This window comes from Cololabis saira, chromosome 4 (assembly GCF_033807715.1).
Source record: "Cololabis saira isolate AMF1-May2022 chromosome 4, fColSai1.1, whole genome shotgun sequence".
NCBI classification, from domain to species: Eukaryota; Metazoa; Chordata; class Actinopteri; order Beloniformes; family Belonidae; genus Cololabis; species Cololabis saira.
Window position 1 is genome coordinate 6,476,476 of NC_084590.1, and position 12,838 is coordinate 6,489,313.

Below are 12,838 nucleotides of genomic sequence, written 5' to 3' on the forward strand. Positions count from 1 at the left end.
GCATCTTCTACGTCCTCGATGGACATGATCGCCATGCACAAAGGCTTCCAATATTTGTAGGAATCCATTGTATATCCAGCAGAAAATGTCCCATCCGGGCAAGAGGGCTCCCTTACCCCCTGTCTTCTTGTTGCAAAAAAATGTGGTCAATTGTGCTGAGAGACCAGTTAATCAATTCCATAATTGTATTTTCGGAGGAGTGAAAAAGAAGAGACTCTGAAGACGAGACAAGCAAGCAGTAGCGGGGGCAGACAGATAAGGTAGAGGGAGCAGAAAAGTGTCTTCGTCGAGAGCCGGAAGAAAAGCGAAAAGGTAAAGATTGTGTCGTCCCCAAAGGTGGGAGGATGAAACGATAACGGGGTTCACCTTACGGCCTCAGGCTGGAGCATGTGAAGCTCTTAGCTCTGGCAGAAGATAAATAACAGTCATGTTGCATTTGGAGTTTGGGACTTTTCATAGTTTATTTACTTTTATTTATTTATTTAATTTTAGTAGTTACATTTCTGGAAAAGAAAAAAGTCAAATCATACATGAGAGAAACTATTCAGTTTGTGGCAAAAATATTTTTACTTACATGAAACTGAAGATGAATAATGCAAAATTTACTTTTAGTTCAGTTTGTGGAAAATGGTTGTCCTGGCTTTCTCTTCAAAACTGCAACTTATAAAGCATTACAAACTGTAACAATAGGGCAAACACACAGCATTGTTTTGTATTTTGTGTCTTTCAAATAAAAGATAATTTTTTCCAGTCATATGTTCCTCATTCAAGGTTGTTAAAAAATACTGCTATAATATCGTATCGTTATCATGACCTCAATATGGTGTATCGTACTGTATCGTGAGATTAGTGTATCATTACACCCCTAGTTTTAAGTCCTTTTAAGGACCTGACGCTGGCATTGGAGGCTGTAACTTCCGACTGACGTTCCAGCTCAATAATGTTCCCCAAGAACAGTTGTGGTGGTACCGGCTTTACCTTTCCATTCTCCCTTCAATAATCATGTAAGAAATGTAACATGATGGGAGAGCAGATGCTTGTTTGCACAGATAAGTAAAGAGAGGAAGACGTAACGCCGTCACATTTGCAGCAGCAGCAGCCTGTGCTCCCAGACCCAGCTGGATGAATGTGTGGTGACGCCACTAGAGGGCAGTGTTGTCCAGCTTTGTGAACCAGAGGAGCCGGGTCTGACCCTGGATTCACACTGAAAGCGTCACAGGCGTCCAATTGCCATTCATTTTGTCATGAAAGCTCACTGCGAGAGGCGTCGGAGGCGTCCAGAGCGTCAATTTGAAGTTGAAAAATCTCAACTTTATGCAAATGAGCAGCGGCGACGCCGAGGCAGCGTCCAATCACAGACCGGGATTCCCGAAGCGAGAAACCTCAATGCAGATTGTACTTTCATGTTCACACAAACGTACACTCAGGGGTTAATTTGTGCCGGATCCTGCCGGAACAGGATCCGGCACCTCTCGATCTTGGCCTCCCTGTGTTCCGGGACTTATTTGGGCAGATCCGGCACCTCTCGTATATATATATATATATATAAAACAATAATAATATAAAAAAGTGTAACTTTTTAAATAACTGCGTTATTTTGGGGTTGATGCAGCCGCGTCTCTCTGCCTGCAGTCACTGCACTGTGTCCAGCAATGTCCCGCCCACAGCACCATCTGATTGGTTACACACAGAGACAGGAACGGGAAACAGCCAATCAGCGGTGAAGGCTGTGCATGCTCTGTGCTCACACACAAACAGAGGAGCGGAGAATACGTTTAGCCGGGTAGAGAAGCTCCGGAGAGGATATCTATGTTTCCAAGGTAAGTTAAGGCAGCAGACACCCTATTATTGTTATTCTAGCTTTCCAAAGTGCACCAGATTGATGCATTTAAATGCATTATGCTCAAAAATTTCCCGGGGGGGAACGCAACCCCCCCCCATATTCCAGTTTTTAAAAACCCGAATATGAGCCCTGGGTTACTCCTTTTCTAACCTGAATATTGGGTCATGTAAACACCAAACGGAATATCCCCATCAAACGGAACAGGAATCTGTTTTCTGCACATGTTCTGTTCACAAGGAATCCTGGTCTTTTGAGTCCAGGAAGTTCTTATAAACACGGAGAAACCAAGACCAGGAGGAGACTAATCACTTCATAAATGTAATGAAGGATATGAACATTTCTGCATTTGTAGACGGTAGAAAGTACCGGGATAGAAGATTTACAAGAAGGTGAGAGAAAAGTTGCGTGAAGCAGCAATTGTATGAACGCCAGACCAGATCAAGCACTGGTGGAAGACGCTGAAAAAGGAACTACAGGACCAAGAAACAAAACCACTTCTACTGGGCTGTTCATTATCCGTCGTGCTGCTGTTATTGTTGTTGTTTTGAATTTGGATACAGGAAGAAGAAGCAGAAATGAGGGGAATTGCGTCATGACGTTCTCCGTGCGTCGCTGGTTTGATCCAGATATCCCAAATGATTAATTACCATGTAAACAGGGATAACCCTGTTAACTCACGCATGGAAACACATTATTCCCAATGTTTCAGTAACCGGAATATTGACCTTAACCTGAATTTTGACTGCATGTAAACGTAGTCGGTGTGAATCGATCGTGAGGTGGAGCTGCGTCCCAGGGGGCCCACACTAACCCCTCCAGAGTGGACCCCCCTCTCCGGTCTCTCCACTCTCTCCGGTCTGCAGCCAGACCCCCACATGACCCCGGGACGATGAAGCCTACCTTTCTTAGGTGTGACGGACTTGATCTCGGACCAGTTCCCGACCCCTCTGCTGGTCACCGCCGCCACCTGGGAACCACCAGGGATGTTACAGATATTTCAGCTCCTTTTCTTGCGTTTACGTGCTTGTGTTTGGCCACGGTGCTGCGTGTCCTACCCTGAAGCGGTACAGAGCGTCTGGCTGCAGTTCCTTCACCTCCGTGCTGGTTTCAGTGCAGCGCTGAGACGTCCAGTCCACACCTCCACGCTCACTGTATTCCACCTGTCGACAGACACAAACAGTTACATCTCCACCAGCCTTAAGGTAGATTAGATACTGTTTACTGTCACTGTAACGAGTAGGAGATTAAAGGTGCCACCCAATGTACATCAGTCCAGAAACACACAATAGAAGCAGCTAAAAAACTGGTACAAAACAAGCAGACAGTGATGCACATCCTGTCCTTGCACCTGTAACCTGAACCTGTAAAAACATGCACATCAATGATTTAACAAAGTTCATTTTGTCCATGGCTTTACAATTTAACTTAAATTATGTTGCACTAGGGATGCCCCGATACCGATACTGTTCTCACATACTCGTACTCGCAAAAACTCTCCGATACCACTTGATTGTTGTTGTAGTTACTGATTAGTGACTCTAGGGGGAGATGTTGAGCTGCAGTCAGCGTGGTGATGAGAAGAGAGTGATACATGAGTGAGAAGAGAGTGATACATGAGTGAGAAGAGAGTGATACATGAGTGAGTAGAGAGTGATACATGAGTGAGAAGAGAGTGATACATGAGTGAGAAGAGAGTGATACATGAGTGAGAAGAGAGTGATACATGAGTGAGTAGAGAGTGATACATGAGTGAGTAGAGAGTGATACATGAGTGAGAAGAGAGTGATACATGAGTGAGAAGAGAGTGATACATGAGTGAGAAGAGAGTGATACATGAGTGAGTAGAGAGTGATACATGAGTGAGTAGAGAGTGATACATGAGTGAGAAGAGAGTGATACATGAGTGAGAAGAGAGTGATACATGAGTGAGAAGAGAGTGATACATGAGTGAGTAGAGAGTGATACATGAGTGAGAAGAGAGTGATACATTAGTGAGAAGAGAGTGATACATGAGTGAGACTGGCAGCGCCGTTTCAGGCAACATAGCAATTAATGCAGCGGGACCTCAGCAGTGTGGACATATGTAAAGGATAATGCCCGACGAGGTGACATTAACATCAATATATGTATTCCACCTTTATATTTTTTTTTATATTCCACCTTTAAAGAAACTTTAAAGAGACTCCACCTTTAAAACTTTTCTGTTTAGGTCTTCAGCAGGAGGGTCCCCCTTATGATCCAGGTCCTGGTCCAGGTTTCTTTCCTCCTAAAGGCTGAATTATGCTTCTGCGTCAAAATGGCGCCGTGCCTACGGCGTGTGGTTTGGATCGACGCAGAGGACACGCCGTCACCTGCGCCGTCACTGACGTGCACCTCCCAAAAATTACTGCACCGCGACCAAATGGAGAGACGGAGAAGTCTGAAGGGTTCAGCACGGCGTCACGGCTGCGGCGTGTGCTCTGCGTTGGTTTGACGCAGAACCATATTTCAGCCTTAAAGGGGAGTTTTTCTTGCCACTGTTTGGCTTAAGGTTTTTTCTCCCACTAAGGGAGTTTTTACCTGTCATTGTAATAACTGCTCAGGGGTTTATGTTCTGGTCTCTGGAAAGATCCTAGAGACAACATCTGTTGTAATAGACGCTATAGAAATAAAATTGAATTGAATTGAATTAGTAAAGCCTCTAGTTAGTGTTTAATAAACCTCTAGTTAGTATTAGTAAACATCTAGTTAGTGTTAGTAAACCTCTAGTTAGTATTAGTAAACCTCTAGTTAGTGTTTAGTAAAGCCTCTAGTTAGTATTAGTAAACATCTAGTTAGTGTTAGTAAACCTCTAGTTAGTGTTAGTAAACCTCTAGTTAGTGTAAGTAAACCTCTAGTTAGTGTTTAGTAAACCTCTAGTTAGTGTAAGTAAACCTCTAGTTAGTGTTAGTAAACCTCTAGTTAGTGTTTAGTAAACCTCTAGTTAGTGTTAGTAAACCTCTAGTTAGTGTTTAGTAAACCTCTAGTTAGTGTTGGTAAACCTCTAGTTAGTGTTGGTAAACCTCTAGTTAGTGTTAGTAAACCTCTAGTTAGTGTTGGTAAACCTCTAGTTAGTGTTAGTAAACCTCTAGTTAGTATTATAAACCTCTAGTTAGTGTTTAGTAAATCTCTAGTTAGTGTAAGTAAACCTCTAGTTAGTGTTGGTAAACCTCTAGTTAGTGTTAGTAAACCTCTAGTTAGTATTATAAACCTCTAGTTAGTGTTAGTAAACCTCTAGTTAGTGTAACTCTAGTGTGTTGGAGTAGGTATTCATATCTGCAGCTATAGAACAAGACTATAATAGTAAATAGGGAAATAATTCTGCATCAATTGTGGAAAATAATTCAGTGTGCTGCCGATATTGAAGACAGTGACTGAGCTGCATAGTCCTGCTCCAGCATTCACATCATGTCTTATATGATTTGATATTCTAACTTGTCAAATGGCTTGATGGTTGAAGCAATAAATCAATAACTCACTCACAATGTACTCTCGGATCAGGCCGTGGGCCTTGTCAGGAGGGCTCCAGGAAACCAGCACCATCCCGTCCTCGCGGTGGTTGCAGGACAGCTGCAGGTTCCCGGGGGGGTCGGGTACTAAAGTGACACAAACGCATTCATCAGCCCCAGGAAGACATAATAAAATCAATGTGATGCATCAAACACCAGGAGCAGAAATCAGACGGTTCTTGGTAGATTAAACCAGACAGAAAACTGCCTCACAAACTCTTCCATGTCGCTAAAGACCACGTGGAAAATTTCAGCTTTCAAGGCCACTGCTGGTACAAAAGTGGAAGAATATGCAGTTCCTCCTCTAACCACTTGGGGGTGACACTGCTGGCCTGGAATAACAGCAGGATCTCAAGCAGAACTCCCAGCAGAACATCCTGCAGGAAGCCCAGCAGGGTGCCAGGTGGAACACCCGGCAGAACGACCAGCAGGATGGTGGCGTCGGCCATCTTTTATGGGGTGGTCTGCTGGAGCAGCAGCATCACAGCAGCAGAGAGGAAGAGACTGGACAAGGTGGTGAAGAAAGCCGGCTCTGTCCTGGGCTGTAGTCTCCATCCTGTGGAGGTGGTGGGGGAGAGGAGGATGGTGGCTAAGCTGTCATCCATCAGCCCAATGTCCTCCAGCTTTCAAACTTCAGAATTAATCAAATTAAAGTGCCATTCCTGTTCATTCATCAGGTTCAAGATGTTTGGATAGCGATTTATGTTTTATTTTTCTGATTTCACTGCTTTTTTTGTCTCAACGGAGGCTCTCTGGCCCCTGCAGGTGGAAATGATGAGGAACTCTCTGAAGCTTCAGGTACCTGGAATAGATTCCTGCAGTGGAAATGAAGCTGATAAGGGTTTACTCACGTCCCTCTGGCGTCCTCACGATGATCACCTCGTTGGTCTTGTGCAGCTTGCTGAGGCACTGGGTGAGAACCTTCACCTGGTAGGTGGTGTCAGGCTGCAGCACCGTCAGCTTGTAGCTGGTCTTGTTGCTGTGGGTCTCCATGGGGGTCCACGGCTGCAGCCCCACAACCCTGGACACAGACACCAGATTATGGCTTACAGTTTAAGATTCCCAGAATATTACATTTTTTTGAGATAGGATATTTGAGTTTTCTTAAGCTGTAAACCATAATCAGCAATATTAAAATAATAAAAGGCTTGTAATATTTCAGTTGATTTGTAATGAATCCAGAATGTATGACATTTTTATATTTGTAATTGTACAGAAAATCACAATATTCTAATTTTCTGACACAGTCCTGTATATTGAACTGCTTTGTTTTTCTTTTAATGAATGAAATAAAGAATAAAGAAGAAGATGAGTTGAGCAGAGTACGTACTAGTGGAAAAGCGCCATAAGACACAGACTGAAACTCACTTTGATTTGACTGATGGTTTCATATAAAGAAATAACCCGTACAGGAGGACATGGTGTCCCAGTGGGCTCCAGCAGCTCCAGCAGCTCCGTGGTCCAGCTCACCTGTAGTTGATGAGGAAGTTGCAGGAGTTCACCGGGAGGTTCTTGGGCCGGGACCAGGTCAGGGTGACGGCTCCCAGGAAGTCTGGGGTCCACTGGAGGTTCTGGACCTTGTAGGCCAGAGAGTCGGCTGGAGGAGACGAGAACAGAGGAGTTTAGATGGTTCAAGATTCCCATCTGTACAACACAGACACGACCAGCAGGGGGCAGCAGTGCACCTCCTTAGACCTCCCTTAATCTCCCCAAACCCCCTCAGACCCCGGGTTATCTCAGCTCAACGGTGAACCTACGGGTGCAGTTGTCCTCGTCGCTGTGGTCGGAGCAGTCCAGGAAGCCGTCGCAGCGCTCGCTGTCCAGCACGCAGGCCTCGCCGTCGGCGCAGCGAGTCCCGTTGATGCAGAACAGAGGTCCCCGAGTGGCTGCAGAAACACAGACCTGCATCTCAGGACCCGTCCCCATCACAATCCACAACATCTGCACGGCAAAACCATCAGTGTTTTCTGGAGATTCACCCAAAACCAAAATAATGGCAGACGAATCTAGTTGTCAACAAAGAATGAGCAGAGTGAGGCATTTCCTTCCTTCCTATCTCTGCCGTGAGTTTGCACATGTGCAGTACAGCACAGCACAGCGCTAGCCCATGCAGCTCCACGGCCACTGGCAGCAAAGGTCAATAAGAGATGTATTTTTTAATAAAGTGACCATATCTATTGTCCTTTACTGTTATTCAGCAGATTGTTTAAACAACCTCATGCAAAATGGAAAAGCTGAGCGTTGAATATAAATGGTGAGATTAAAGCCCGGGATATACTCTACGCACGTAACCTGCGTAGCCTGCGTAGCCTGCTTTGTGTCTGTTCATGCTCCACTGCGTACGTCGCGTACCACCCGAGTAGAGCCTGTCATACCGATGGTGACCGATAGGGGGCAGTAAGCAGAGCAACAGTTGGAAAAGCTACTTATATTAAGTAGCAGAAGTAGTAGCAGCAGCAGCGGTAGCAGATTAGAAAAACGAACACTTTTACAGGACAATATTGGATGATGTAGGAGATTATAACATCGTGTGAATGTGTATGAGTGTGTATGAATGTTTGTGGTGGTCGGAGGGGCCGTTTGGCGCGATATGGCAGCCACGCTCCCGTCAGTCTGTCGGGCAGCTGCGGCTACAGACGGAGCTACCACCGGGGAGAATGTGTGTGAATGAATAATGATCTCTGTAAAGCTCTGGGTGCCTAGAAGGAAGCTAAAGAAAACCATAACATTATTATTATGGGCATGCCAAGTAATGGCATGACCATATTGCAATCGTCCAGAATGGCCCAAAGGGCAATGTTGCTAGCATTTTGCTAACAAGCTAAAGTCGCAAAAGTCCCACATCACACCAGCGGGTGTACAGCATGACCCCGCACTGATGTGGAAAAAAAAAATCCCCAAAAACTAAAACACGTCCGAAAAAATGAGGAAAAACATGAAAATGAAGGCGATATATTGGTATACAGAAAAGTTTCCCTTTTCTTATTAGTGCCACGGCTGCGCCACGTGGCACGCCTCCTCCATTGAGCTGCGCAAGCTCAATGGAGGAGGAGTGCCTCGTGCGCAGCACGAGGCACTCATACTATTGCTCAGGCTTATTTATTAGTGCCACGGCTGCGCCACGTGGCACGCCTCCTCCATTGAGATGCGCAAGCTCAATGGAGGAGGAGTGCCTCGTGCGCAGCACGAGGCACTAATACTATTGCTCAGGCTTATTAGTGCCACGGCTGCGCCACGTGGCACTCCTCCTCCATTGAGCTGCGCAAGCTCAATGGAGGAGGAGTGCCTCGTGCGCAGCACGAGGCACTCTTACTATTGCTCAGGCTTATTATTATTATATATTCTTCCGTAAAAACTTCGGCGCGTAACTAGTCCCGCAGCTTTGAGAAAACGCGAAAAGTAAAAACGTACAAACGTGCGCCTTAATCGGGAATCGATTGGTATGACTTTTATAAGCAATTGGCGTGCACGTTTTTGCGCAACGTGCACAAACGTGCGCTTTTTGCCCCATCCGGAACGCATTGCGTGAACTTTGGGGCCTCACCACTCGCACACCGTTACTCGAAAAATTCTGAACCGATTTAGAAAGTTGTAGGCCCTGAATTTAACTACAGTCCTCTGGATTTTCAGAACGATGGCACGAATAGTTTTTGCACGAAGTGCAAAAACATTTCCAAATTTCCAAACTAATGGGGAACTGTTTTCCCATGCATTTCAATGGCGCCATTCAAAGCGGATGGGAAAATGTTGAGAAAAAAAAGACAAAATTCACCTTTTTTCCCAGTCACGTATCTTTCTCATACTTGGACGTAGAAACGTCATTCAAACTTCAAAACGGAGGAAAACTTCTCTTCTCTCTCCAAACCCCGGACTGTTTTTTCCTAAAATGTACACTTTTCAAGATATGAGCCCTCAAGCGAGGACTGGAAATCACTTTTTTGTCAAATCTTCAGTGCGGTTCTAATTGATCAGAGTGCGAGAGACTTTCAAAAAATGAACATAATTTTTATTTGTAACTCGAGCTCACGGGCAAACCGTAAAAGCTAGAAAGATCATTTTTGGTCAGAATGTAGACATACATTTTGGTATTCTTAAAATGTGACTTTGACAGGCGTGGTGTGCACAAAATTTTAACGGGGGAGCCAAGAGTCACGCCAAATCCTGCCTCTGTCTCCATTGACTCTAATGTTAAATGAAGTTTTCTTCAAAAAAATCTCATTTTTGTTTTCGAATTGCCGTTACTAACACATTTTAAGGAATATCTGAATAAAATTAAGATTGTCAGAATCTTCCGGGTTCTGTCTCTCTCACGATGTCTTTGTTTTTCTGCTAGGAGCTACAGTTTGATTACAAGGTGAAGTTATTTGAGGCTCGTCAAATCCGAAGAACTAGCTGAGTCATTCCAATACAATATACACTACCATACTTCCGGGTCATGTGACCCAGAACTGGTCACATGACCCACTCAATGCAGACTTCATAATACTTTACCTTGGATAATGGAGGAATCTGAACCCTGACCTTTTGACCTTACATGATCCCCAGTCCTGCTGGGGACAGGTTCATGGGATATATATGTATATTATTATTATTATACATATAAATATTTACATTTGTATATTATATATACATATTAGCCCCGCCCCTTCTTCTGATTGGCCGATACGTTATAGTCCAATATCTTTTGAATGGTTTGACATAGAGACTCACGGGTGGTATCAAATGACTAAGTATCGAGCCCCTGACCCTCATTGGTGCAAATTAGCCACGCCCCTTCTTCTGATTGGCCGATACGTTATAGTCCAATATCTTTTGAATGGTTTGACATACAGAGACATGGGTGGTGTCAAATGACTAAGTATCGAGTCCCTGACCCTCATTGGTGCAAATTAGCCACGCCCCTTCTTCTGATTGGCCGATACGTTATAGTCCAATATCTTTTGAATGGTTTGACATACAGAGACATGGGTGGTGTCAAATGACTAAGTATCGAGTCCCCGACCCTCATTGGTGCAAATTAGCCACGCCCCTTCTTCTGATTGGCCGATACGTTAAAGTCCAATATCTTTTGAATGGTTTGACATACAGAGACATGGGTGGTGTCAAATGACTAAGTATGGAGTCCCTGACCCTCATTGGTGCAAATTAGCCACGCCCCTTCTTCTGATTGGCCGATACGTTATAGTCCAATATCTTTTGAATGGTTTGACATACAGAGACATGGGTGGTGTCAAATGACCAAGTATCGAGTCCCTGACCCTCATTGGTGCAAATTAGCCACGCCCCTTCTTCTGATTGGCTGATACGTTAAAGTCCAATATCTTTTGAATGGTTTGACATACAGAGACATGGGTGGTGTCAAATGACTAAGTATCAAGTCCTTGACCTTCATGGGTGCATCCCGCGATCATCCGGCAGTAGTCCGTGGCACTTCAAAATTTCCCGGGAATTTTGGTCTAGTTAGTGCCACGGCTGCGCCACGTGGCACGCCTCCTCCATTGAGCTGCGCAAGCTCAATGGAGGAGGAGTGCCTCGTGCGCAGCACGAGGCACTCATACTATTGCTCAGGCTTATTATTATTATTATATATTCTTCCGTAAAAACTTCGGCGCGTAACTAGTCCCACAGCTTTGAGAAAACGCGAAAAGTAAAAACGTAGAAACGTGCGCCTTAATCGGGAATCGATTGGTATGACTTTTATTAGTGATTGGCGTGCACGTTTTTGCGCAACGTGCACAAACGTGCGCTTTTTGCCCCATCCGGAACGCATTGCGAGAAGTTTGGGGCCTCACCACTCGCACACCGTTACTCGAAAAATTCTGAACCGATTTAGAAAGTTGTAGGCCCTGAATTTAACTACAGTCCTGTGGATTTTCAGAGCGATGGCACAAATAGTTTTTGCACGAAGTTCAAAAACATTTCCAAATTTCCAAACTAATGGGGAGATTTTCCCATGTATTTGTATGGGGCAGCATTTCACACTGTGGGTGTGAAATGTCCGGTGAAGGTTAAAAAAAAAAAAAAATCACCTTTTTTCTGAGTCACCTATCTTTCTCATACTTGCACGTAGAAACGTCATTCAAACTTCAAAACGGAGGAAAACTTCTCATCTCTCTCTAAACCCCGGACTGTTTTTTCCTAAAATGTACACTTTTCAAGATATGAGCGCTCAAGCGAGGACTGGAAATCACTTTTTTTCAAATCTAGAGCACGGGAGTCAGTTCGCTAGAGTGTAGTTAGACTGAAAAAAAAACATGATTTCTTATTTGTAACTCGAGGTCACGGCCAAACCGTAAAAGGTAGACATATAATTTTTGGTCAGAATATAGACATAGATGTTGAGATTCAAATAATGTGACTTTGACAGGCGTGGTGTGCACAAACTTTTAACAGGGGGCCCAACAGACACGCCAAATCATGTCTCTCTCTCCATTGAGTCCCATGTTAAAAAACGTTTTCTTCAAAAAAATCTCATTTTTGTTTTCGAATTGCCGTTACTAACACATTTTAAGGAATATCTGAATAAAATTAAGATTGCCAGAATCTTCCGGGTTCTGTCTCTCTCACGATGTCTTTGTTTTTCTGCTAGGAGCTACAGTTTGATTACAAGGTGAAGTTATTTGAGGCTTGTCAAATCCTAAAAACTAGCTGAGTCATTCCAATACAATATACAGTACCATACTTCCGGGTCATGTGACCCAGAACTGGTCACATGACACAGTCAATGCAGACTTCATAATACTTTACCTTGGATAATGGAGGAATCTGAACCCTGACCTTACATGATCCCCAGTCCTGCTGGGGACAGGTTCATGGGATATATATGTATATTATTATTATTATACATATAAATATTTACATTTGTGTATTATATATACATATTAGCCCCGCCCCTTCTTGTGATTGGCCGATACGTTTTAGTCCAATATCTTTTGAATGGTTTGACATACAGAGACATGGGTGGTGTCAAATGACTAAGTATGGAGTCCCTGACCCTCATTGGTGCAAATTAGCCACGCCCCTTCTTCTGATTGGCCGATACGTTAAAGTCCAATATCTTTTGAATGGTTTGACATACAGAGACATGGGTGGTGTCAAATGACTAAGTATCGAGTCCCTGACCCTCATTGGTGCAAATTAGCCCCGCCCCTTCTTCTGATTGGCCGATACGTTATAGTCCAATATCTTTTGAATGGTTTGACATACAGAGACATGGGTGGTGTCAAATGACTAAGTATCGAGTCCCCGACCCTCATTGGTGCAAATTAGCCACGCCCCTTCTTCTGATTGGCCGATACGTTATAGTCCAATATCTTTTGAATGGTTTGACATACAGAGACATGGGTGGTGTCAAATGACTAAGTATCGAGTCCCTGACCCTCATTGGTGCAAATTAGCCACGCCCCTTCTTCTGATTGGCCGATACGTTAAAGTCCAATATCTTTTGAATGGTTTGACATACAGAGAC

At 44.2% G+C, this 12,838-nt stretch overlaps 1 protein-coding gene across 2 annotated transcripts in view; it reads right to left on the bottom strand.

Moving 5' to 3' along the window:
* The window catches only part of sorl1 (sortilin-related receptor, L(DLR class) A repeats containing), a 184,573-nt gene that overhangs the window by 23,373 nt on the left and 148,362 nt on the right, over positions 1-12,838 (bottom strand). For both annotated transcript variants that reach the window (XM_061718703.1, XM_061718704.1), the window contains 6 exons: positions 7,128-7,256; positions 6,841-6,967; positions 6,222-6,391; positions 5,345-5,457; positions 2,899-3,003; positions 2,744-2,810 (listed from right to left, as the gene is read on the bottom strand). In XM_061718703.1, coding sequence (XP_061574687.1) covers positions 2,744-2,810; positions 2,899-3,003; positions 5,345-5,457; positions 6,222-6,391; positions 6,841-6,967; positions 7,128-7,256 — 711 coding nt within the window. The remainder of the gene's footprint in view (positions 1-2,743; positions 2,811-2,898; positions 3,004-5,344; positions 5,458-6,221; positions 6,392-6,840; positions 6,968-7,127; positions 7,257-12,838) is intronic.